The sequence below is a fragment of the Alosa alosa genome, chromosome 4, assembly GCF_017589495.1.
Source record: "Alosa alosa isolate M-15738 ecotype Scorff River chromosome 4, AALO_Geno_1.1, whole genome shotgun sequence".
NCBI classification, from domain to species: domain Eukaryota; kingdom Metazoa; phylum Chordata; class Actinopteri; order Clupeiformes; family Clupeidae; genus Alosa; species Alosa alosa.
In genome coordinates, this window is record NC_063192.1 from 28,272,929 (window position 1) to 28,300,628 (window position 27,700).

Consider the following 27,700-nt stretch of genomic DNA (forward strand, 5'->3'; position numbering starts at 1 on the left):
AAGGAACTAGTGTAAAAATCATAGGGTTGCACAATACTACACACACACAATCTCTCCCTCCCTCCCTCTCTCTCCCTCTCACTTACATGTCTGTGTCTGCATGTTCTTTTTCAGATCTGTCTGAGGCCCCCATAGATGTTTAAAACCCGCAGGAATTTACAGTATATCTCCGAGCCTCAAAACCCAGCCAAACATATTTCAGCTCTCAGATAACATACCTTCCCTGGTGCACATCTAAGACTGGGTGCTGTACCCTGCTGTCTGATGCCTGCCTGTCGTGCACAGTGGTGATCCATCACCTCACAATCGGTGTGTAGAAGCACACTCCGGGCAGGAAATGCAATGAAATACATGTAACATGTGCATACAAGTTCCTTTGATGTGTGTGTCTGTATGTGTGTTAGTTGTGTATCCCTGTGCCCTTGTGCCCCAGTAGGAGGTTCCCTCAGTGCCATTTGTATAAGACTTTAAAAGTCTGTGTTTTTCTTGTCAAACTTGATCAATTATTAGTATTTGTAACTGCCTGGGTCAGTGTTTGAAGTGTCAAGACAATAGTAAACGTGCTGGCTTTTTAAGCCATTGTAGTTTGCATATAGCAGTCACAGCTAGGCCATATTCATAATACATTTTATATAGTCACAGCTAGGCCGTATTCCTAATACAATATGTATAGTCACAGCTAGGCCATAATAATACAATATGTATAGTCACAGCTAGGCCATATTCATAATACATTTTGTATAGTCACAGCTAGGCCGTATTTATAATATACTTTGAGGGGAACATGTCCCTACCCAATATTCATCTATGCTTAAAATCCCCCCCAATAGAGAGACATTTATTGTTTTGCTACAAACAATAAAATATAATAACTCATCACCTTACAAAATAATCACTTGCAGTTGCAATTGTTAACTAGAATATACAAGATATGTAACTTGCCAACAGCCCATGGAGTAAAGTTAAGATCCGTTAATGTTGCCATCAGTTGTAGATACATGCACATTTTGACACCCCTCATATGGCCATGGGTCACAGGACTACGTCTGTCAGCTAACGCTGAAATCATCTTAAATTCACTAGCACAGCCTAGTGGTTGATTAAGTTATTACATGATGTTTTCCCCTGCACTTGTTGTTTGACCAACCACTGTCCATGTCATAGGCTATATGAGGATATTCTACATGTGGTCTTTAGGTTTGCAGTCATTCATTCTCCACCACGTTCATGACCTCTGGATTGCTGTCTGCATTGTAACATTCCCTCTTGTAGTGTAGTGATCAACACTAAATCATAGTTTAGGGCTGCTTGTTTGGCTACCACTGTTTGTGTTTGCCTAAGTACGATGTTGTGAGGTTTGAACATTATGGTACACTTGTTACAAAAGCTGTTATTTGTCATGGATAGGCTCTCCTTACGCATGATGAAGAGTTCTGTCAACAAATCATTTTGCAAGCTTGATAAAGCTTTTCTTTTATGTCTCTCAAATTGGCAATTTTCTAAATAAATGCTATTTCACGCGGATGCCTTTCTATGTAGAACATTCTATAGTATAAAAAAGACTATAATTTAATTTACTTAATTTCTGCTCCTTCATTCTGGTATAAATAAATGTGGTGATGTAAGGGCAGGGGGACCTACGGGAGGTTGACCCAAGTTTGAGGGGAGATGGTGTGTTCCCTCAGGTAGTTGTGACTCAGGTCCAGCACTTGCAAGTTGACGGACTTGTTGAGCGAGACCCCATCTACTTCCTGCAGCTGGTTTTCACGCATCCGCAAATCCTGAGAGTGCACATAATGATGCATAAACACGCCAGTATGCACAAACAAACATTTACATACACACACACACACACAGACACAGACACAGACACAGACACAGACACAGACACAGACACAGACACAGACACAGACACACACAGACACACACACAGACACAGACACACACACACACACACACACACACACACACACACACACACACACATATACATATACACTGCTGGAACATCAGATGAATTGTTGCTGATAATGGGCATCTGTATTCTTATGTAGATATTGCATTAAAGATCAGCCATTTCTTTCTATACCAGTCATTTACAACTTTAATGATAAAAACAAGGACATTTCTAAGTGACTTCAAACTTTTGAACGGTAGTGTACACACACACTCACACACACACACGCACAAACTCTCCCACACACACACACACACTCTCCCATACTGGCAGCTCCACTGCAGAGAGCCGGGTACCGACCTGCAGTGAGGGAGGCAACCCTTGCGGAATGGATCGGAAGTTGTTCTGGTCCAGCCGAAGGTAGATGATGTTCTTCAGAGGCCTGAAGGCGAGCGGCGAGACGCCATCATCGTAGAGCTCGTTTTGGTTGAGCACCAAAGAGCGTAGGTTGAACAGGCCTGATGATATTACAGAGGGTCACATGTTACTGTTGGAGCTGTGTTTTGTGTTGTTGTTGTTGTTGCTTGTGCAGCTAGGGACAGCTTCTGCTTCGGCCATGGAGTAATGCTTTCCGAGATAAATCAAAAAGAGAGAGGGAGGGGAATATTATATAAATAGACAGAGAGAGAGAGAGAGAGAGAGAGAATAATATGCACCTCTGAAGCTCTTGGGCAGCAGCTGGCTGATCCTGTTCTGGTTGATGCTCAGCTCCTCTAGAGACGCCGGGAGCAGGGGCACCGTGGTCAGGCCGTTAGAGTCCAGGTTCAGCTTGCGCAGCTTGGTCAAGTTCTGGAAAAAAAGAGAAATAAAAATAAATAACAGAGAAGGCATAAAGGAAAAATCTTTCAACAACCACATCATACATATACATATTTCTGGTTTGGGTTACTGGCATATAGATTAATGCTGTGGTTCATACGGCTGCTTTTTAAAGTGACGCGTGTGTGAGTCACCTTGCCAAAGTGGACTCAAGTGGACTGCTTTCTGTACATGTTGAGTGAATGGGCACAGAGTGAACCATGAGGAAAGAGACTGTTGGTCAAATTATTTTAAGGAGGAAGTTATTTCAACTATCCATTAGGCAGTGGCCAGCCAGGCCTTGCTCTAAACCGACAGCACCCTGTAGCCTCTCCAAGCGGGCCAGCCGTGTCTCTGGACTCTGTCATTTGTGGGTTCAGAGGAGCGGACAGTGCAATCTGACCTTATTTCCTCCCATTTTGCATTATTTGTCTGCATGGGGCTGCGTGGCTACTGTTGTTTCTCCGGAGCAAAAACAAGAAGAGAGAAAAATTTGGCCGGAGTGTCTCTGGACACTCCAGCGATGGTTGCATCTGTGGTCTATAGATCATGTGCTCTTTGTTGTTGCTGTCCTCTGCGGGACAGCCTTTTAGTGCTTTGTGGTCACTACTCAAGGTCTCACAAAAGCCTTAGGCTATTCTGGGAATGCCTCTGTGTGTGTTTGTGACTATGCATGTGCATGTGTGTGTGTTTGTGTGCATATGTCTGAATGTTTGTTTTTGCAAAAAAAGCCAACTGATAATATGCATATCCAATCAAACTCCCGCATCCAACAGCTGTTGTGTGTTAAGTGTCCTCCCACAGATCTGTGTGCTAAGCCGGTGTGGTGACAATGACTATGACTAAGTTGAAGATGAAAGAATCAGAAAGAGACAAAAATGCTAGATGGCACAGTTTGTTAGTATGAATACAAAAATTCTAATATAATATATGATGATGAACATAAATATGAACATATATAAGACATAATATGAGAGAAGGACAACCCTGAGAATATAGAGAATGTTTGATATAGAAGAGTACAAGTATACATGATTCCCAATGCAAAGAAAGCAATATGTGTTTGTGTGTGAACACTACAGCAATCTTGAAAGTCATATAGTGTGAACTTGAACGAGGCCGACCTTGAACAAGTATGTTCCCAGTGAGGAGTCCTCGAGCTGATTCCTGCTGAGGTCAATCTCCTCCAAGTTTGGAAGCCCGGCGAAGCCTCGTGGAGGAATTTTACTGATGTTGTTTCCTGGAACCAAACGCAGAATGATTGTTACCCAGTAAGTGATGCAGTACGAAGTAAAACAGACAAAACATGTAGCCTGCGGTCCATACTTCTAAATATTCATACTGAATAATTCTGGACTTTAAAGGATTTATGTGACCTCCAGAATTCTTAGGGTGTATAGGGCAACTTTAAAATGTTGCAGAACAGTCAACACATGAATCTTCCTTTGCGCTGTTTTGGGCAGTTTTATGCCATAAAGATAATTGCTGAAGCCTCTTCCCTCATCCTCCTCCTCTTCCTCTAAACTCACCCGGCAGCTCTAACGTGGTGACTGCTAAATCAGTGATGATCGGCAGGCGGGTCAAGCCCACGTCCTTACAGGAGATCAGTGGCGCCACCTGCTGGCAGCCCTCAGGTAACAAGTCTGTGAAGCCACTCGTGGTGTCCGTGCTGTTGGATGCTGCATCAGTCTCCTCCTCTTCCCCTCCTTCCTCCTCTTCCTCCTCCTCTTCTTCTTCTTCCTCCTCCTCTTCTTCTTCCTCATCTTCCTCATCATCATCATCTTCCTCCTCCTCGTCATCATCCTCCTCCTCCTCCTCCTCCTCCTCTTTTTTCCCCTTCCCCTTCTTGTTCACCTCCTCGTCCAACAGTCGCCTCTTCTCCTCCTTCAGGTCCTGCAGCACTGAGCCCAGCTGGCCCTGGCCAGTCTCTCTCCTCCCCAGCACCGACTCCATCTCCACCCACACGGCTGCCGTGCGGCCCAGCTCCGACTGATGGAGGGGGACAGGGACAGGAGACAGAGAGACAGAGTCAGAGAGAGAGAGAGAAAGAAAGATAGTGACAGAGAAAGACAGAGAGAGAAAGAAAGAGAGACACAGAGAAAGACAGAGAGACGGTGAGAGAGACACAGAGTGAAAGAAAGAGTGACAGAGAGAAAGAGACAGACAGAGAGAAAGAAAGAGAAACATACAGAGCGAGAGACAGACAGAGAGAGAGAGAGAGACAGAGAGAGAGGGAAAAATAAATAGACATGAGTGGTGTTTATTAGTGTGTGTGTGGGTGTTATTCATAAATATATTAGAATATGGGAATAAATGGGAAGTGTGTGTGTACATGTGTGTGTGCCTGTGTGTGAAAAAGGCCAGAGTATTAATAAACAGGCACAACAAACAGTGGAAGAGAAATGTCCCACAAACAGACTGGCTGACTCACTAGCTCACAGATGGAACACCCAAAAATGCCATGCAACCTAACCCACCGGAGCACACACAATGATACAACTGAATGTCTATTCAAAGACAGCATACGGTTGTGGCAAAAAGGACCAAACATACAGTATTTCACACAGAATAAACGAGTGTGTGCATTTGTGCATCATGTACTATTCTTTGCTATATTACATTGTATATTATGTAGGGGTTTTGTGTCAATATCTCAAAACAAATGATTTGTCTGAAACATTCACATTGTTCTTGGTATGATAATGGCTCTCCTGTATTGTATTTCATCCTTCTATACTGTAGTTTTTTACTCAGCAGGGGAGCATTTCCCACAACCATAGTTGCTAAGTTAGCAACTTTGTTGGTTGCAGTGCAATTTCCCATTGCCAACCAGGTTAGCAACTATGGTTTTGGGAAACGCACCCCAGTATAGTAATATTTTCTACCCAGTCTGGCACTCTTGGAAGAATGGCCAATATCCCCACCCACTCTTTATGCATATTATGGAAGTAGGTGCTTCCTTTTTGCTTTTGATTTTCTACTCTGAGTTGGTATTGTCTAGGTGCGTATTCAGAGGAGTAAGAAAAGAAGCAAAACACTCCATATTTTGACAAAGCATGCATTTATGTGAAATATGAGTTTACGCCATCCTCCCAGACCACGCTGACAGACATGACCCTCCTCTCTATATATAGGCCCAGTGTGGGAGACAGGGCATCCTGCTGGATGCAGCATACCTGTGTGTCGGTCTCCGCGGCCGTGGCCCCTGAGCGCCTCTCTCTCTGGGTCTCACCCGCCCTACGCGCCCCTGTGAACACAGCCATGATTTGACACACTGATATTATAAAACATTGAACGCTAGTCCATCAAGTCTGTCTGTGCGCCAACAACGCCATGTCGACAGATAGTTCTATGTGCTTGAGAAATCCATTTATATCTCTCTGACAGGATCAACTTCTTGCTGACAAGCAGAATTATTTTCACAGAATAGTACATGATTGCTAAAATATCCCAAAATACCAGAGGATCTCTAACATTATTTTTAAACTGATTTGGAATATTTCAAAGTTTGTTTTGACATTACTTAAATACCATAGGACATAGGCCAAAATTTGAATTTTGTGAGTGATTTACATCTCAGCCTTATTGTAACGCGTTGCAGTAATAACTGCCAGAACCTAATTGTACATTTTGTCACAAATTAACTCATGTATTTACATATCACTAATCCTATTTAACAATCCACCATGTGTTGCTCCATGCTACAAAATATATTACATGTCCATGTGCAGTTACACTGTCTTGGTTACATGTCATGAAAAGACAAAGTGCAAGCAATGAAAGTAGATATAAATCTACCTAAATATTTCCAGCCATGTAAAAGCATATAAGAAATGTCAATCTAAAGCTTAAAGCATAAAGTCTGAAATATAATATACCATATAATATACCAATACCATACCATACCATATAATATAACATTTTAAAACAACCTCATAAGTACACCTCAGCAGGTTTGCACAGCTTACGTGAGCCTGAAGTCATGCTCTTCACTGATGCATCCACCTGTTCGGAGGTAGCGTTGGTCTCAGGTGCCCCAGGTGAGTCTGTCCAGAGTGGGGACGCCGTGGTCATCACGTTCATCCCGGATTCATCACTCGTCCCTGGCGCTTGTAAGGGCTCCTGCCCCATGGCCAAAGAAGCCAAGCTAACACACAAAACCCAGACTCTCAACATGGTGAAGATGATCTGCTGCCTGACAGTCAGCATGTACCTGAGGAGTCTCTCTGTGCCTCGCTCTTAAACCCACACGTAGTCAGCACAAAAAAAGAGAGAGACAGAGAGAGAGCACAGGGAGGAGAGTGGAAAAGAAGGAGAGAGAGAGGGGTTTCTGGAAAGCGGACCATCATCTGACAAAGACACTTATTCAGACTCATTTCTTTGCCTTTGCTCCCTCCCAGGTTTGCAGGTTAAATTAACAAACAATGTGGTGAAGAAGGGGAGTTAGAGAAGATCAAAGGGAGAATAAATAGCCATCTTGCACTGAAAGAGGAAATGACCCATATATCTGTCAGACTGGGCAGTTAGTAATTACTGTATTTAGATGGTGGCACATTGTAATTTAGAAAGGCCAAAAGAGACACGTGCACCCATTGTATAATGTGCATAAACTGGAAATGTCATTAATATACTTTACATTGCTTTTGAGAGTATGTGAGGTAAGAGAGAGAGAGAGAGAGAGAGAGAGAGAGAGAGAGAGAATAAGGATGAGAAACCAATTTCAACCTCTCTTCTTCCAGACCTTGAAATGACACAAAAACTGGAGCCTCTAGGGACCTCGAGTCAACGTCATCATCTAGTGACCTGTAGCGGATGAATCCATCCATCAATCATATTCCCATCCAACAGAACCATGAAGACAACACACACACACACACACACATATACACAAATATGCACGCACATGCACATACACACACACACACACACACACACACACACATGCATGCACACGGACTGTGCTCTTGATAAAGGACTGTGCTTCAGGAAAGAAACAGAATGTTGCATGTGCCAAGCTTGTTAATGAACACGCTGGCAAAGATTCTTAATGAATGGAGCAAGTCAAATATCTTAATTAACAAAATGAGCATGGGTGGTGTTTATGTCTTTACTTTGCAGACATCTGTTGATAGCATAATTGTTGCTTGACTTGATGAACTTTTTATTTTAAATTCCCACCAGAGTGTACTGCCTGACTCGTGTAATCCATGACTTCAGAGTTGGCACCTCAAACTTGTGAATGCATGTGTGTGCTTGTGTGTGTGTGTTGGTGTTTATATCAGTGTGCCTCTCTCTCTCTCTCTCTCTCTCTGTGTGTGTGTGTGTGTGTGTGTGTGTGTGTGTGTGTGTGTTAATCTAAATCACTAATGATAACAGTGCTTAAGACAATGTTAATGACAATTTTAAGAGCCAGCAAAAGGCTGGCCACACAGACTGCTAACCGTCTTCACCGTCTATACTTTACTGAATATGATACAACAGTGGGGGAACCCACAGAAGTTCTCCGGCGTACTAAAGAATCGGAGCACAAGGCCCAGAATGTGAGAGTGTGCTACTATCTGTGGAAACACAGATACACTCTCAATGTGTTAAACTCATCCCTGTTTGGCCTTTGTCCATTGGCAAGTATGTTTGAAAAGGAGTAAGACACTGGCAAAAAAGAAAGACAGATTTGTCTGCTCAAAATTCATCTCACTCTAACACACACACACACACACACACACACACACACACACACACACACACACACACACACACACACACACACACACAAACACACAAACACACACACAAAAACACACACACACACAGCCATGCACAAAACACACACAGCCATGCACAAAACACACACAAACGCCTTCCCAGTACCTTACTTGTGCAAACATAAGTGCGCACATACACACACACACACACCACACACGTGCATGCTCTAGAATACTCAACACACACTCTACAACTCTGTCTCCACCTCAGACTGTCTGTCTGTTTCTGTCTGTTTCTCTCTCTCTCCCTCCATTCCTCCCACCCTTTCTTTCTCTCTCTCTCTCTCTCTCTCTCTAACACTCACTATCTCTCTCTCTCACACACACACACACACACACACACACACACACACACATAAAGACATACAGCCCGAAGATCACCTAGAGGTTATCACCCTTGAGAGGGCATGTTGACCACAGTGTATCACTGCTTAGTGAGACCTTGGAGTGTGACTCCATGCCTTGTTTGCACAGACGTCACTGGGTATAACACCATGGGCAGCTAATACATATGTTTATGGTTGTGCTGTGTATCCACAAACACTTAGAGCCTGTTCGACAGCGCAGAGGAGGCTTGCACACACAGGACGTTATTCAGCATTTGTGCTGACAACGGGAAGGGAGTGTGAGCTTTCCACATTATCTTGTTTTTGGGGGTGTAATACAGTGAGCCACCCTCGACTTGGCCTTGAATACTGTGTGTGTGTGTGTGTGTGTGTGTGTGTGTGTGTGTGTGTGTGTGTGTGTGTGTGTGTGTGTGTGTGTGTGAGTGTGAGTGTGAGTGTGAGTGTGAGTGTGATCTTTGCTCTACGGCAGCTACTTGAGAAAAGCAGAGAGCTGCGCAGAGACCTCTACATCGCCTTCATCGACCTCAGCAAAGCCTTTGACACCATTAACCGTGACATGCTCTGGGCACAACTTGGCAAACTTGGTGTACCACCCAAGTTCCTCTCTATCCTGCAACAATTGCACGATGGCATGCAAGCCAGAGTTGTTATGGGAGAGCTTCAGTCTGATCCCTTTAAGGCCAATGTTGGGGTGAAGCAAGGCTGTGTCCTGGCACCAGTACTGTTCAATCTCCTCCTTACAGCAATCACCCGACTGTTCCACCGCACCCTGCAGCACAAAGATGGTATAGACCACATCCCCCATACTGACATTCCATGAGCTCCAGTATGCAGACTGGCACCACCAGCATGGACACCATCAGCAGTCCTGGCTAAGAGACAGGTCATGGCGCAACTCTGTACCAAATCTCCTTCACATGTTGGCTTCCACATCAATGGCAGTCCACTCAGTCTTGTTGACCATTTTACATACCTGGGCTCGATTCCACCCTTGATAGTGAAATCCACCTGATCAACAAAGCCTCATCATGGGTTTTAGGAAGAGAGTATTGCAACAACAACCTAAAAATCAGTACCACAGCTGTCCAAAGTCTGTGTCCTATTATAGACAGTGGAGATGCATCAGACAAAAAAATACTCAACCTGTCCTGGGAGGGCTGACATGGTGCGACTGGCACCACCAGCATGGAAGCAGAGGCATTCACGGCTGGGTTGGATACAATGCCTGGCTATTTCCCACACCAAAGAAGCGGGCTGCTGGTGAAGATACAAGGCAAAGAATGTCAAACCCTGGCCAGCTCGAGGCAATAGCATCCAACAGACCAGCCTGGAGAGCCACGCGTGCAAGAAAGCAGCTGAGCAAATCAACGACACCTTCATCCAAAGGAGGACCGCAAGACGTGCCCAACGACACCGGCAGGCAGACCCCACCTCCCAATCATCAGGACATACCTGCTCCATCTGTGGAAGAGTGTGCGGCTCCAAAATCGGCCTCCATAGCCACGTGAGGTGGCATCAACGTTGACCAATCATCCCCCCCCCCCCCCCACCCCTGGAACAAAGCGTCATCATCGGACACGATGGACAGCTAAGAGGGTGTATGTGTCTGTGTTTTGAGTGCAATGTGTTTCTGTATGTGTATACAGAAGGTTTGTTTTGTGTGTGTGTGTGTGTGTGTGTTTATAGTGATCCCACGAATAAGAGACCACCCTAAACAAACATCACATTAAGAATCCTGCTGGAATATGCTTCTGCTGTTGTTTATCTAGTGGCAACATGAAGCACCCCACTCAGCTAATTTTATTTCTGACACACACACACACACACACACACACACACACACACACACACACACACACACACACACACACACACACACACACACACAAACACAGGCAGCTATAATTAAACATGCATGGTGTATTTCACAAGTGATGTGGTGAGGTATGTTTTATAAGGAACAGTTTGTTCATGCACATTTGTTTGTGCAGGTCAGCAGCATTCTATAGCAAGTTAAGCATGAATATTTCAATTTAATATGAGGGGATGACATTGCGTCATAACATCTGTACTAATACTGAAATAAACTTGTGTCAATATTAATATAGAGTATAATACTATTTTACGGTGGGTATGTCGCACTCTCATATTACTGTCTGACATAGGACTGCAAAGAACGTTACTGAATTTCTATTCTAACTCGCTAAATTTCATGGTCACAAATGCTTTTCTATGGTGAGGGGGAGTGTCCAGCGACCTTATTTATTTTTCACTGAGCCTGCCTGGATGGTCCACTGACCCTGAGTGACTTGACAAGCAAACAGAGAGGGGGAATGAGACGAAACGCACAAATCTGGAGACAAACCACCCAGGCTCTCTCTCTCTCTCTCTCTCCGAATGCATCTGTCCATCATGAGTCACTTTACACTTCACCGCAGTTGACCTTTTCCTCTGGGTCCTCTGGCCTTTGACCTTTCCCTCTGGGTCCTCTGGCTCTCAGACTGTCTACTCCAGGCCTGACTCAAAGTCCCATCTGATTCCCCCTCTCCTCTCAGACTGTCCCTGCACTCCTCTCCTCTCCTCTCCTGACATCTCTACTTTTTCTTTCCTGTCCTCCCTTCTTCTCTCCTTTTGTTCTATTCCTCTTCCTCCTCTCTATTCCTCTCTCTCCTCTTCCCTTGTTCTACCCCTTCCCCCTCTGCACTCCTTTCCTATCCTCTCTTCTCCTTTTTTTCTTTCCCTGTTCTCTATTGTCTCCTCCTCTTCCCTTGATTCTCTTTTCCTATCCTCTCTTCTCCTTTTCTTTCCTGTTCTCTGTCTCCTCCCTGATTCTCTCATCCCCCTCTCCATTCTTCTATTGTTTCCTCTCCTCTCCTCTCTCCCCGACCCCACCAAGGCCCTGAAGCTCTGGCCAGAGGACATCTACAGACCAGTCTGTATGTGAGGCTCCCAGAGAACCGCAAATCGTCACACTGACCACCATGAACCGGTCAGTACTCTGTAGCTACTCTGGAGTGGCCATATCTGATCATACTAGTGGTCATACTAAGTGTCCTGGGGTATGTGCTGTGCTTCGTATGAAATCACAGTGCATGGTTTTAAACAATGCACTTGGGGGTTGCAGTTCAGGGCTGGGTGAGTATTTACGGTTAATGGTCTGGAATTTACTAAATCTTGGCAGAGGTCAGTGACACTCTGGAGCCAATTCTAAAAACTGTTTGCACTGCTGGCCCTTTCTCCATCATGGCTGCATTTCTCACACTCCCCTGGTATGGAGGTTTAATGAACTGCTGCCAGCGCGCAGTCCCTATCTCTCGCTTTTTCCAGCCAGGGTGAAGAGACACTGGTATTCCCAGTTAAGAACTCAAGAGGACCAGGAATAGCCAGGCTTATAATTATGACCGCAGCCCCCGCCATCCCCACCCCCATGGACGAATTATGAACTTTTGGGCCCCTGGGCCCAGATGTATTAAGGGCCCCCCATTAATTGTCGCATATGTGGGAGGGGGGGTTTGAGGGTCCTCCCCCAGAATTTTTTTAATTTGTTTGATTTTTTTAATTTGTTTGATGTGATTTTCAAAGATTTGTATTCTGGCCTGTGCAGTAATCGATCCCTGCCCACCCCACCCTCACACTTTGTCACTGTCCTGGACTGACACTGACCAATTCTGACAAAGTGTGTGTGTGAGTGTGTGCGTGTGTGTGTGTCTCTGTGTGTGTAAGGTGGGCAGGATTAGAGAGAGACAAAGAGAGGGAGAAAGAGAGCAAGCGAGAAAAATTCCACATTGGCAATACTGTACAGCCATTAAAGCTACCATGATTTGTAGTTTGAGAGAGACAGAAATAGACAGATAATAAGAGAGAGAGGGTGATAGAGAGAAAAAAGAGAGGGACATGGAGACAGTCAGAGAGAGAGACAGACAGAAAGAGAGAGAGAGAGAGAGAGAGAGAGAGAGAGAGAGAGAGAGAGAAAGACTCCAACTGTTGCTCTATCCCTGGATTATTTAACAAGTTTCACAGCAGCCGCCATATCTCTAAAAATACTCATAGCATATCACTAACTGACAACTGACCTCAGATCAGTCCCCTTTATCAGCCCTGAGCACCATGACTGAGAATACACAATACTCCCAACGGAGAACTCTGGCTCCAATACAGCTCAGAGGTAAGCAGCCATATTTTCAAACTTTCTCATATTTTTCAAAGGAAAAAAAAAACATTCAACGTCAAGGGAAATTAAAATTAGAGGATGCTAGAGGAGGATGTTAGAGGAAGTCAGGTTATGTATTAGAAAAAAACTTCAAATGTGGAGTAGGACACTAGAGTCTTTTCCTGAGTATACTTCAGGCTTCTGTCTGTTCGCAAATCCATAGTGCTAACAATAGGTTGCTTGACCCTCAAACCCCAACCAGGCCTGTGAACCCCCCACCCCCATCCCACCATCGCACCAGGATGCCCCCCTAAGACACATCCCAACAGGTGACAAAACAGCCACGGCCCCATGGATTGATGAGGCTCTCTTTACGTCTATTTCACTATGCCAGACATGCAAGGGTCTATTCACGCACACAATGGGGCAGGCCTGGCATTGTGATTGGCAAATGCAGGTGACTCTCTGGTTAAGTATAGCACAGTGTCGGATATGGCAGGGCATTGTCACAGCTAGAAGGAACGCTGCCAAAAGAACTCTTTGTCATAACTCATCACCCCCTGCCCGCCACATACCCCCCTCCCTCCCTCCTCAGCTCATTCCCTGCCTGTTATCTTCTTCCATTCTTTCTCTGCTAATAATAGCAAGCCTAAGCCCATTCTCATGCAGCCCATCTCTCTCTCTCTCTCTCTCTCTCTCTCTCTCTCTCTCTCTCTGTGTGATGAGAAAAGGGGAGTGACACAAATGCATTGTCTTTTCTGTAACAGTCTAAGCCAACAATAAAGGCAAGGGGAGGTGCCCGACCCATCCTTTATCCAGCAAGCGCGCCTGAACCAAGGGGTCGTCCGTGACGGATCTACTGGGAGAGAGAGCCGGCTAAGGTTTTCTGTGTTTCTGTCTTGAGGCCCTAAACCCAGCGCAGCCACCATGGATGATGTTTATAAAGCAGCGGTAAGTGAGTGAGTGTGAAGGTGATGGAGTTCATATGATGGGGTTGCTTCATTTGGAATGGGAAGGTTAAAGGACAGTAAAGAACTCTAACGAGCACTTGGGATTTAATGCATCCAGCGCCACCGTCTTGACTTTGTCATAAAATATACAAGGCAGGTGGAAGGCTACTTGATTTTCTCTTGTGCTTATTGTTCTTGAGCTCTTGTGCTTATTGAGACTTGATATCAAGGATTTTATGTAAAATGTATGACATTGTCATTTGTGACAGTTATGTTTGACAAGGGGTATACAGATCAGTGTCCAAATCTATCAGAGATTCAGTAGTTGCAGGAACCAGAGGCTACAATCATACCTTAAAAGGCCATGTATCACAGGTAGCACATGCGATGCAATTCAAACAAGAGTTCACCACTGTGTCTATGCCTTGCTGCACACTGAACGTGATATCATCAGAGGATTTTAGACAAGGGGGTCAGAATCCATTGAAGGTCATTTGGGGGTGGGGGGAACAGGGTGGGAGGAACAATATGATGGCACAACATTTGTTCTGTTCTGTGGGGGGTGGGGGGAGAAGGGGCACTCCAAACACCTTTCCCTGTGATGTTCTTTTTTTGGACTGGACAAACATAGTGGAGTGAACATAAATCTCCTTCTGCTCCCCAACAGGTCGAGAACTTAACAGAAGAACAGAAAAATGGTGAATTTCCCAACAATGTCTTTACTGACCACCCACATCCTTGTTGTCTGAGTAATTAGAGAGCAATTAGACCTCTCTGGACATTTCATTTGCACTTGACGTCAACATACCATACTTAAACTGTATAATTAGAGCTGTGAGCCATAATCTGACTTGGCATTGTAGGGGGAAAGATGCCCCTTTAAAACCGCCAGTTGTGAGTGCAGATGAAATGCCCATCCGCCCAAAAGTCCTCATATTCTCATACTTTTGGAAACTCACCCCATAATTTCTTCTAAGGACATGAATGCTCCAAGTAACATTTCTCCCAGATAGGGTTAATAGCCTACCTAACAGAAATAAAGATTAATTTGTGTAACTTCCTTAATTAATATTTGCATATTTTATTGTGCCAACATAAACTTGCTTTACAGCTGTTGTGTTTTCGGCCCATGACCATGGCTTCTGTGCGTTCTATTTTTACCGTAGAGTTCCGTGCTGCCTTTGACATCTTCGTGCAGGGTGCGGAGGACGGCTGCATCAGCACAAAGGAGTTGGGAAAGGTCATGAGGATGCTGGGACAGAATCCCTCCCAAGAAGAGTTGCAGGAGATGGTGGATGAGGTAGATGAAGACGGTACGTAACTTCAGCCGATCTGCGTAAAGATATCCATCACCAATCCCTGTGTAACTGACCCTGTACCGCGGAATACAAACCTACCAAACTGTGATTGTAAATTAATAAATCAGTCTGAATTAGGAAGGTCACACCTGTTTGTGTTGGTCACCTGTAGGCAGCGGGACAGTGGATTTCGATGAGTTCTTGGTCATGATGGTGCGCTGCATGAAAGAGGAGAGCAAAGGAAAGTCAGAGGAGGAGCTCGCCGAGGTCTTCCGCATGTTTGACAAGTACGTGACCCTGAACGCACCTCAGGCAAGCCTTGTAAAAATGCTAAACACAGCAGGCCACTGGTTGATTGCTAAAGATACGTATATAAGGTAAGAGTTTATCAATCTAACTTCAACTTTCATTCAACTTTTCATCCACAAGGAACGGAGATGGCTATATCGATTTAGATGAGCTAAAGAACATGCTGGAGTCAACAGGTGAGGCCATCACAGAAGACGACATTGAAGAACTTATGAAGGATGGAGACAAAAACAACGATGGCAAGATTGACTATGATGGTAAGACTTGTGTATAAGCCTAGAGCCAAGTTTGAGGTTGCCCAAACTAGCCAAGATAGTATGAGGATAGATCAACATTAGAGCATGTAGATTTGACCTTTTTCCCCTCCATTTTCCTTACATCCTACAGAGTTCCTTGAATTCATGAAGGGAGTTGAATAAGTAACCCAAGTTGACATCCTGGAATGGCGCTCATGTGAACAACCTTCAGAAAAGAACATCTGGAAACCTCGCCACCGATTTTTATGAACCTGAAAATCCCTCAAATCTTTTCTTACAAATGTGAAGGCTTACCCCTGTTCACACTGCCATTCTGCTGTTTCTGTAAATAATGATTGACTCCATCTATTCCATCATGTTTCTTCATGCAATAGACACACAATTGTTTGGCATGAGGTACATTTCTACATGTTCTAGCTACTCATCCATACATAGCCAAGAACAAAACCATTTGCCATAACATTCTAAATGAATGTTACAATAAAAACTACTCACTTTTTAAATCAGACATGAGCTTTTCATTGCTTACAGGTACCACTGAAAGAACTTGATGTACTACACCTATTTGCCACTCATATCTACAAAGCAATAATTCATCTTATAACAGACACCCATGCTGACATTAGAGACGGACATACACTGGATGACATTTTGATTCGAACAAAGTCGGTTTATTACAGCATTGTCAAAGGCAGCGCACACCATTGTATTTTTGTTCCACACAAGGGATGAGGGACTGCATCCTTTAGTAATACACAAAATCACTTACAGAATGTTAAGTCACATCTGGCCAAAGAAGCTAAACCACTACAATATTCATCGCCTTGCTATCACACAGGGAAACGCACCGACAGGAGGTGGTTCACAGAATCTGCCCCATAAGCACCATCAAAGAATGAAACAAGAGTGTTAGGCTCTGATATGCACTTGCTATTGGAGGCCAAATAATGAACAAGCACACAGAGAGACCTCATATCCAAGAAAACACAATGACACAAAATGTAAGTAATGGGGACATCAAAACAGGGGAAACGGTCAGAAGTGGAATGACATGCTGGATCCAACAAGGAATGACTCATCATCAACAGTTATATCTCAACATACAAAGAGCTTATCTATCAGCCAGCACAGACAGGCAAGATGTTAAACCTTCATTATGAAATGTTAACTGGGGCAAAGGGATCTGCACTTGGACAGACAGGGTGATGTAGAATCAGAAGAGACGTGTTTCTCACTGCAACCTTTAACTAGAATGACTGCAACCAAGTGCTGATGAGTTAGCAAAATGGCTACAGTATTTTGTGAGTTTTCAAATACAAAAAAAAAAAAAAAAAAAAAAAAAAAAAAACAATTCTTGGTCTAAGAATTCTTGGTCTAGTCTACCAACTGTACAGAGAGTTAAGAGGAATGCTTGACAAAAAAAAAAAAAAAAAAAAAAAAAATCCCAAACATGATTACAACCTCAACAAACATTTCCTAAATATAACAAGTGGTGGTTTGCCTCGCTGTTATAACCGTAGCTTGTGAGTTTCTGAGCTTGGTTCTGTGTTAGTTTATGGCCAGTAAGGACAGGCAGGGTGGGGTGGGCAGATGGCCAAGTGATGTGTCAATCAAGATGCCTCCTCAGTTGGCAAAGGTACCCTTGACGGCAGTGACTATGCCCTTGGCGCTGATGCCAAACATGTCCAGGAGCTCCTGCGGTTTGGCGCTCTGGGCGACGCGGCTCACGGCCAGGCACTGCACCACGATGCCCGGTTCCTCAGCCACGGCTGCCAGCACGGCCTCGCCCAGACCACCTGCGGGACGAGAGGGCACAGATGGCATGGCGGCCGTCAGCCCGGAAAACCACATGCACTCCAGACACACAGGCTAGACAAGGAGGAGGGTGGCTCCGATCCCCCCCTCCCCCCCCCAATGTTTGTCCAAGAAGCACAGGTGCAAGATGACACAGTAGAACACCAAGAATTGCTGAAAATGTGGTAGAAAACTGGCAAAACAGCTGAACTCTTGTTCTCTCTATAGCTCAACACTAAACCCTTAATGCAGCACCACTTCCTGTGCCCAATATAAACTCAAATCATGACCTTACACAACGCCTGTTACTCACACACACACAAAATGTATTATATCAAACTGGGGTGAGCATTAAAACCACTACATTTTTATCAAAAAAGACAGACATGTTAATAAGTTGGGCTTTTAGGTGTCGACTCACCCTCTTTGTAATGATCCTCCACTGTGATGATCCTTCCTCCGGTTTGCCTGGCATTGGACACAATGGTGCGGGCATCCAACGGTTTGATGGTGAATGGGTCGATCACACGAATGTTCACTCCTACAAAAATAAATAAATAAATAAAGGGAAAAATAAAAAGAAAAAAAACAGAGAAATGAAACACGTCAAACAATCAGCCTCTAAGGGCTGAGGACAGACTAGGCAGTTCATTACCACTTAATGAAGTAGAAAAACCTTAAAATAAGGCTTAAAAACAACTGTCACAAGCAAGGATGGATTACCGCATGGGCCTACCGGGCCCAGGCCCAGGGGCCCAAGGGGTCAGGGGGCCCTAAAGCCCAAGCCTTTGCATGGAATCATTGCCTCAATATCAACAAATCAGAATGTAGGCTATGAATCTGATTGAATTTAGTATTGGCCATCCCCAAAATGCACCAGAATACAGGAAATCACATCAAACAAATTAAACAAATTCTGGGGGAGGACCCCCCCACACACACACACACACACACATAAACGACAATAAGTGGGGGGCCCTTAATACATCAAAGTTCATAATCCACCCATGGTCACAAGGTGGGCCAAAGTCCACTTAAATGGATGTGATCACTGAATAGAAGGAGAGGAGATTGTGGTATTTGCTGGAGGGCAGCAGACTGACCCACAGGCTATAGACCCTTTCAACTGCATAAACAAACATGTGCGTTCCTAAGGCATTTCAGGTGGCACAGAAAGCAACATTGAGCTAATTGCTACTTGGAGACAAAAAAAAAAAAAGAAAGTTTTAAAATGTAAAACATTTTGTAGAACATTACGCTAAAGTCCTTAATTTTCATTTCAAGGTATCTGCGTTAGATTTGAACGTTTCAAACGGAAACCCCTTTTGGAACAAACAGATTGAAAGGGCCCTATGTAAATACTATGTGCTTCCTCTTTTGTCCAGCAGGGGGGAGTACTAACCTTCGCCAGCCAGCTGGTCAGCAGCAGTGAGGGCTTCATGCAGAGTCACTCCTGCACCAATCACAGTCACCCTGTCGCTGTCAGACTGGCGCACCACCTATGGGTCAACAAGAGGCATTGCACACAATAAACATACAGGAAGCTATGCTACATAATAGAATGTCACATACCAAAACTATCTAGACACCCACATCACCTAGGTGATCAAAAACAATCCTATTTGATGATTGACAGTTGAATGAACAGTTTTAAAACAGGTATTGGCAAAACATCTTTTCAGGCGCCTCACCTTTGCATGTCCAATCTCAAACTTCTCATCGGGAGCATAGAGCACTGCTGTCTCAGGACGACTTGTGCGAATGAAGCAGATTCCCTGGGGAAAGAAGCAGAAGCAACGCAAGCATCCACATCAGGTCAATTGTAACTCATGAGGCCAAAGACCTTGACCGTGTACCGACACATTCAAAACAGAGATGGGATGGGAAAAGTGTTATCAGGGAGACGGACCTTGGTGTTGGCACAGAGCTCCACTGCCCTTTCAGTGGACACGCCATCGCTGGGGTAGAACACGGTGCATGTTGGGATAGCTCGGAACATTGCCAGGTCCTCCAAGGCCATCTGAGACGGACCATCCTCACCTGCAGTAAACATACAGACATCAGATCGGATACACCTGCTAAAACCCGATCACAAGTCTCAACGAAAAGGTAGTCAACTAATATGCAGATCTCTCATACAGCAGGGTGAGTTTCAGAAAATCAAATTGCAAAATGGCACACAGAACTTTTATATTAGCACACGCATACAGACATACAGTGACTGTAGGGCTGCCTGTAAGTGGTATGGAAGACTGACATTAAGCTCCAGCTTACCAATGGAGACTCCACAGTGGGAACCGGACAGGTTGACGTTCGACTGGGAGATGGCACCCATGCGGATCTGGTCGTAGGCCCGGGAGAAGAAGGCGGCGAATGTGCTGGCAAAGGCTACAGTGCGGTCACGGGTGGCACAACCAATGGCAACGCTGACCTGGAAAACAAGGCATCTTTTGGTCAAGATTTCCCCAGTTAATAAGCAACCTAATCTCCTGAAACATCTTAACACCTGTGATGAAATTGCATCGTGGATACCCCCTCCCCCTGTTGGTTTCTTCTCAGGAGAGTTTAGTGTATATCTGATCAGTAAATCACAGCCCAAGGGCTGACAAGAGGCTAGTGGACGGCAGACATTCCTGTAGATGCCTCTGAAACCACTAGACTCCGTTATCACCGCTAGTCTCTAGACAACAGCAGCGCAAAGTGTGCTTTATGTCAACGAGCTGGGATGAGAGCAGAGGAGTGGGGTAGACTACCAAATGAGATGGTCAGTTCAGCAGGCCAGACAATCGCCGGTCCTTACACTACAAAGAAAAAAAATAAATAAATAATCCAACAGGAATGTTCGCCACTGTTTGTCAAATTTGAACACACTTTTGGCTTTTTACACAACATTCCTCTCGCTTCATTGTATATACCCCTCAGCACTGGCTGGCCCTGTGAGCGTAGGTAGCCACGCTGCGGTTAACCGATCGCCTCAGGTGAGTGGGTGAATAGGTGAGAGGCAGGATTAGGATCTTATGTCAGTGGGTTAAGAGAGAAACTTTAGGGACAGCTTTAGAGATGATTATTAGTTCATCTGGGAAAGGTCAGACTCCTTTGGAGAACTACACATATAAATAGAGGCATGCTCCACCCATGGCAAACACTTCTATCGCAATCGCTTTATTCATTTAATCAGCGTGGTGATGCAATTCAGGCTCAACTTCTATCCAAAGTCCTCTTTTGTCAGAAGAAATGTCGCAAAATGAGGCCACTTGCTACTCACTGATGCACTAACTTGTACTTATTGTACTGTACCTTAATTTTTAGTCACTTTGGTTAAAAAGTGTCAGCCAAATGTAATGTAATGTAATGCTAACCTTTTAAGGATACTGGCAGGGGTATGTGGTAGAAATGTTGGATTACCAACACATTTTATGTAATGGAAGTGATTATTAACAAGTTTATATGTATTAGAAGTGAATACTAATCTACATTTATTACATAGATAACATTTAATGTTCTTATATTATGTGTATGCTTTTCTATACATTCTGTGCATCAACTTTGCTTTGTCTGTCATTTGCTCTCTCCATGTCACTACTTTCTAATAAAGGTCATGCGACCCCCTTTGTCTCGAGTTAAGGGTATTCTGCCTGAGGCAGTAATATTAGGAATATCCTTACAGGAAATAGACTATGGCAAGAAAATGCTGAAGGATGTATATGTACTGTATTGACCAATTATCTGACTTACTTGGAGTAACCACATGACTTGCGTATGGGTCACATGCCATGTCCAAGAAGTGTACATGTATTGTTGTATTTCTGCATGCATGAGGAGTTTTGGAAAAGAACATTGTACTCATGTGATTTGTATTTGATTTACACAATGTATCAAATGTGTATAAGATACGGCCTTGCGCTACAGAACTGAGTAGTGTTACTGGAATATGCTGTTGCTAGTGACCTGCTCCCAGTATCGTGAATAAACCTGCAGTGATTTCTCACACCCGAGTGTGCCTGGAGATTTTGGACCACAGGTACCTGCACAATTGACTATACAATGCAACACAGGAACATGCAGTACAGCACACACATACATCTGTGCATGCAGGGAACGTTATGTGCACAGGTACATATAGACCCTTTCAACAATAAAAACAAAAACCATGCTTGAACGTTCTATTTGGGCCCCAATCTACTTCCTCTGCATTAAGATAACATATGGAATGTTAAAAAGGAAGTCTTGTGGGGCCAACTATGATGCTGATAATGGAACTCTTGAAAGGGTCCATATTTAAAAAATAAAAAAAATAAAAAAAACAGGTTTCCCTCATTGGGTTTAAACTTCGTCAAATGTCCCAGCATGCTTCCTTACCATATTCTGCTCCGCAATGAAGCACTCTATGTAGCGGTCAGGGTGAGCCTTCTTGAAGGTATCAGAGAATGTGGAGTTCTTGGTGTCGCCATCGAGGGCCACTACCCTTTGGCTGGCCTGTCCAATCTTGGCCAAGGCCACACCGTAGGCTTTCCTGGTCGCAATCTGAGAACGGGAGATTGGAATTGTAAGACAACAGAGTAGGGAAGGGGAGTCTCATGCATTTACAAGTAGACCAAGTTAAGTAGGCTAACTATTTTCTTTCCCATAAATTACAAACATTTCAATGAAAATGCAAATAAATGACCATCAAAAATACAATATGGCACATCCTTACAATATAGCAACATGCATCACCACAGCGTAGCATAACCATGGGTACATCAAACTAAAAGAGGTGACTTCCGTTGAGACGGCTCTGAATATCCTTATAAATACCATTAATGGACATGCGAGGTGCTTCAATACAACTAAAATATAAGTGTATGGTTAGACATCAGGAAAAAACACCACATTTTAAGGAGGAGGACAGCGGGTCACCTTATCGCCTAGTTTGTATGCAGGGGGAGAGGGGAGGCGAATGGCCGAGTAGTCCACAGGCTTGGCATCCTCCTGGGGCATCTCCGGGGTGAGGACCTTGTTGGGAGACTGGATCTGACTCTGCAGGTCCTTCAGCAGGGTGTCCACACGGTCCTTGGGAATGGGCTTCCCATGCCAGTTGTCTAGATCCTCAATGTCTGCATCACAAAGAGATCAGGTTTTTATTTAGATAGGGTCAAACAGATAGGCCCGCTCAAAGGACTGTCTGCATGCAGCTCCATAATCAAACTAGAGAGCGTAATAAGCACCACATGGCTACAGGCCCACAATAATGTAATGAAGGAGGATGAGTGCAGTCAATAATACTCCTGCAGACACAGTTAGCAGCGCTCAGGAATGACGCCAAGCCATTGGATTCAAACAGTGCAGGTCTGCCTGTAGTGTGGATATGGAGATGTAGGGGTACAACACTACACTAACTTCATGTGGCGCCTATATCTACAGTGAACTAGTGGACTAGGTACACCTGCTGACAGATATAGATGCATGTTATAAAAGGTCTGCATTTAAAAATAGGATTGTTTACAATTTAACAGTTAACCCTTAAAGGAGTACAGTCACACCGGTGTGACGGGAATGTTGAGAAATTAACATTCTAAAGAATATCTGGGTTCATTGAATTCAACATAGAATTTTAGAACCTTCAATTGTTGCGGAACTTAGAATGTTCCAAAACCTACACCTTTAAGGGTTAAGGGCCAGAACGGTTACGGGCCAGAGCTGTAATAACTTCGCTGCTTATTCAGCAACAGGTCAACAGGGCCCTTTTTAACCCACCTTTGAGTCCTTTGCCCTTGAAGGTTTTGGCCACGATGGCAGTGGGCTTCCCTTTGACCTGCTCAGCCTGCCAAAACGCCTTGCACAGCTCCTCCACATCGTGACCCTCTACCAAATATGTGTTCCAGCTACGGCCGGACACACAGAGCGAGGGAAAAAAAAAAAAACACCTTCATTAGCAAAACAAGACAGTGCCGAGTCATGATGACACAGGCTGATCTGTTAACAGAGGTATACAGTTACCAGCCAAAGAACATGAGAGGGAAGAGAAGAAAGGAATGAGTAGACGGCCAACACGAGTAAAAACATGGAAACTAATGCAGACAACACAGAGAAGAGTGCCAGTAGAAACAGAGTGGAGGGAGGGAGAGAGATAGAAGGCTAACTTCATGCAGCGCTGCGCACATCTGGCTGAATGTAATGCATGCTGGACTTTTGTAACAAACATGCATTGTTCCAAATAAAGGTGCTCTAAGCGATGCCACGCGTTTAAGCTAAATCATTTTGTCACTTACTGCAAACACCACCTAACCAACCGCTACAGCACCCAGTTAACCAGCTTAGAGCACCTTTGAGCCAGATCTGCGCAGTGGCCGCGCAAGGCCAAAGGAGCCCCAGGACAGAGGAGCACACCTACCCAAAAGCCTCACAGCGCTTCCTGTAGGTGTCCATATCGTGCTGCAGGGGCGCAGCCTCGCTCTGGCCCAGCCGGTTCACGTCCAGGATGGCCACCAGGTTGTCCAGCTTGTAGTAGGAGGCGAAGGCCATGGCCTCCCACACTGACCCCTCTGAGCACTCGCCGTCTCCCAGCATGCAGTACACACGGTAGCTAGCCAATCATGGAGGAGAATACTTGAGTCAGGCACCACTTTAATGGATGTTAGTAAGTGGGTTGTTAAACTGATGATCAAATCACATTAAGCTCACAGGGGAGACTGGAATATTATATTTTTTCATTTAAAAAAGAATGGTAGTATCTTGAGAATGTGAACAATAAAAGATTAGTACAGACTATTTAAGAGTATTTCAATAAGAACCACAACCTGTTGGCTCCAGTACAGTACAGCTAAAAACCCTTAATCATACAGCTTAAAATAGCTGTTGCCATTAGCTCAAAGTCTGGTCTTCAAGTCACCCTAGAATAGTACCATATGGACTAAGCCTGTTTAAGATTAAGAGGTTCATAGAGCTGTTCAACGCCCAACACTCAGGCTGTAATACCTCGCCTTGTCGAAATGTTTGCCGGTGTAGGCCATTCCACAGGCAGCTCCGAGACCCTGTCCCAGGGATCCAGTGGCCACGTCAACAAACTCCAGTTTCTGATGGGAAAGACCAAAACAGCATTTGTACCACCATGGCCTAAAAGCAGAAGGCTATAAGTAGTAAGCAGTAAGTACCACACTAGCTCTTGCGAAAAAAAAAACTAGGCCTCTGGGGGGGTACACATGGGGATCCCCATACTCCCAAATCATTCCATCCATTGCCAAGCCACCAAATATTCTGCAGGCTACACCTCAACAGACAAGAGGGGAAGCTGATCGGCATGTCCGTACTTACCGGAGTGGGGTGGCCCTCCAGCAAACAGTCCAGTTTGCGGAGGTTCAGGAGCTCGGACTCCTTGACGAAGCCAGCTTCTGCCCAGGCAGCGTAAAGAATGGGAGCAGCATGGCCCTAGTGAGCAACAGCAGAAAACAAAGGTTCAACACATGTACAGGCATGGTCGCATATCAACACCAAATCCTATATTAATCAGCAACAGTCATGCATGGCCACTTTTGAAGCATTCATTCATTCAGGAGGACACACATTTATCAGTACTATACAACTATGTGTGAATATTTGTAAAGTCATCTCAAACCACAGTCCATCTTGTTTAGACACTGCACATTCCATTACAATACTTGGGTTGACCACTGGATGTTTTTCAGCTTCTCAAATGCACCGATAGTCTCAATCTAGAGGTGCATTCTTCATGGGACTGGACAAGTGTTGGCTGATGTTGGTGGAAGCCGCTCACCTTGGACATGATGAAGCGGTCATTGCAAGCATTGCGTGGGTCGTCGGCCTTGTAGCGCATAGTGTTGAAAAACAGCACCGACATAAGCTCTGCTGCACTGCAGCAAGAGGTGGGGTGTCTGCAGAAGAGCAACACATAGACACAGACAGACACACACACACACACACAGACACGATTGGAGAATCAATGTTAGTTGCAACATTGTTGCATATTAGCAGTTTTAGTGAACTGTACCACAAGTCAAACCACTCTGAACTGTCGCAATGCAGACTCTGAAATCTGAACAAATATAAGCCCATATATAGTTAAGATCTAATGGAACAGATACACAAGACAGTGGGCGAAAAAGCCTTTGCACTATCATTTTTCAAATATGCACAGGAGAGATGTTAAATTCCTGACGCTATATAGGGTTATCCTATTATATTACTCTTCCTAGTTTCTCAAGTTTGACATTCAGAGAACCCTCAACAGGCCACATGAGCACACACAGACCAGCACTGAAGTGTGTCTGTGTGACTGACATTCTTGCCACAGATCTGCAACAATTTAGTAATATCAACCACAGGTCAACAGAGCATGCTGCTTAGATCACACACTGCATTCTGTTACAAACTAACAAAGCACACAGACCAAATATCACAACCCCAGCCAGTGAGACCATATGTACAAATAGTCTTTCAACCATTAGTTGGGCCCTTACCCATGAGTGTATGGTAATGAAATCTGGCAACTTTAGGAGCAACATGCTGTTCAGTGTCATAAGTCATCAAGGTGTTAACTGTTAATTCAGATTCACACAGATTTTATTCATAACACATGCATGTTCTGTTATTTCTGTAACTTTACACTGACAGAAGATATCTTCCATTGGGCTTTATACATTTACCCCTTTGATCCTTGTGTCACACATAAATGGGCTGTAATACAAAACAAAGAGAATAAAGACAAGGAAGTATACTTCCAGAATGACAGGGTGGGTAAAAGACACTGGCAGTGTGACAGGGGATGACCCTGAACTTGAGAAATGAATGAACCAATGCTAGTGGGTGTCAGAGAGAACTGTGCAGAAAACAGGTTTTCCACATTTTCATGTTCTTTTTCTTTTGTTCATCTCATCAAGATTGTCTACCAAGTAGAAGCTACAAGGAAGTGAGTCGATAGTTTCACCTGCAGAGTACTGAGCCTGGGAGGAAGTAGTATCTATAAAGCTACTGCTAATGCGTCCGTCTTTACAACAGACCGTAAAACACACCTGTATGACAAAAAGCATTGAGGAAGGAATGATCTGCGTTAGGTTTCGAGCGGCAAATAAGGACCTTGAGAAATCAGTCTGTAGCAATGCGGTGTTAAAGCAAACTTTCGGTGTAGACAACGTCCGCTTTATTAACTGAAGTGACAGACTATGGTAAACGTCTGCCCATGAATGAAATTGCACTAGTTTGCGATCACATGGGCGAAGGATATGAATTAACTAGGAACGAATGCTGCAACTTTAAAATATCAAGCGTGAAAACGACCACGAGACCACGAACCTCCCATGTGACATGATCATGGAGAAAGTCCCTGAAGCAGCCATCGCTAACATTAGCTAAACAGCGACTTAACTGAATTGAGTCGGATAGTCATTTGAAGTTAATGGCATCTTTATGAAAAATGCAACCGTATTCATAAGTTTAACACAAACATAACGTAGTCTAGTTGTGGAAACGCTGTAAGTGTATATCAACAATAATATTCGGTCAATTCTGAAATCTGACAATTAAATTAATGTTACACTAGCTCCCATTTCTGCAATTTCAAACACATGCTTACTGACCGCACACTAACTCTAGCAGATACGGTAGGTCATGTTAATTCTGCACGTGTAGCAGAACTTAGTTTTACCGTTAATAAAATCGATGCAGGTGAGATCTTACAATGCTAAGTCCACTACTTTTTTCCGATATACAGTAGATTTATGCAAACTCAATTTTACTGTCCTTTTAATCATGATAATCGGTCGAAAGCTAGCTGCTACTGAACATTTGATGGTAACATACTCACCCAGAGTTTGATGCGCATGTTGCCTTGATTGAATTAATTCTCAGTTTATTGGCGATGTCTTTCAGACCCTGCAGGGTTTTCTCGTCTGGTTTATGGTAGCTCATGTTGATGTTTTAAAGAATAACGTATCTCACTGAGAGTTATAAAACTGTTTTAGGTCTTATTACTAAGGCCTGTAAGACACGCACGTCCTCCGACAAGATATCACGACGAGACAGACAGTACGTACTTACGCATGGCCGATTTTAAGTGAAATTCAAGTTTAGCCCAACCCACTTA

The 27,700-nt window shown here is 44.2% G+C and overlaps 3 protein-coding genes across 3 annotated transcripts in view; 1 reads left to right on the top strand and 2 right to left on the bottom strand.

Moving 5' to 3' along the window:
* si:dkey-32e6.6 (extracellular matrix protein 2) overlaps window positions 1–7,421 on the bottom strand; it is a 16,241-nt gene extending 8,820 nt beyond the window's left edge. Inside the window, exons 1-7 of the mRNA XM_048241566.1 lie at window positions 6,724–7,421; window positions 5,932–6,002; window positions 4,285–4,744; window positions 3,880–3,995; window positions 2,614–2,746; window positions 2,258–2,415; window positions 1,642–1,781 (exon numbers count right to left, since the gene is read on the bottom strand). Coding sequence (XP_048097523.1) covers window positions 1,642–1,781; window positions 2,258–2,415; window positions 2,614–2,746; window positions 3,880–3,995; window positions 4,285–4,744; window positions 5,932–6,002; window positions 6,724–6,964 — 1,319 coding nt within the window. The 5' untranslated portion in view covers window positions 6,965–7,421. The remainder of the gene's footprint in view (window positions 1–1,641; window positions 1,782–2,257; window positions 2,416–2,613; window positions 2,747–3,879; window positions 3,996–4,284; window positions 4,745–5,931; window positions 6,003–6,723) is intronic.
* A 6,375-nt stretch (window positions 7,422–13,796) lies between these two features.
* tnnc1b (troponin C type 1b (slow)) lies at window positions 13,797–16,334 on the top strand. Its single transcript, XM_048241322.1, has 6 exons — window positions 13,797–13,965; window positions 14,632–14,662; window positions 15,131–15,277; window positions 15,435–15,549; window positions 15,692–15,828; window positions 15,959–16,334. The coding sequence occupies exons 1-6, from the start codon at window positions 13,942–13,944 to the stop codon at window positions 15,988–15,990; spliced, it is 486 nt and encodes a 161-aa protein (XP_048097279.1). The 5' UTR covers window positions 13,797–13,941; the 3' UTR covers window positions 15,991–16,334.
* Window positions 16,335–17,194: 860 nt separating this feature from the next.
* On the bottom strand, window positions 17,195–27,649 carry tktb (transketolase b). The gene is made up of 14 exons (XM_048241320.1): window positions 27,422–27,649; window positions 25,376–25,493; window positions 24,916–25,029; window positions 24,580–24,677; window positions 23,996–24,187; window positions 23,359–23,486; window positions 22,522–22,718; window positions 21,982–22,146; window positions 19,897–20,053; window positions 19,532–19,662; window positions 19,314–19,397; window positions 19,025–19,121; window positions 18,044–18,163; window positions 17,195–17,624 (listed from the first exon to the last, which is right to left on the bottom strand). The coding sequence occupies exons 1-14, from the start codon at window positions 27,523–27,525 to the stop codon at window positions 17,452–17,454; spliced, it is 1,878 nt and encodes a 625-aa protein (XP_048097277.1). The 5' UTR covers window positions 27,526–27,649; the 3' UTR covers window positions 17,195–17,451.
* Between the last annotated feature and the right edge of the window lie 51 nt (window positions 27,650–27,700).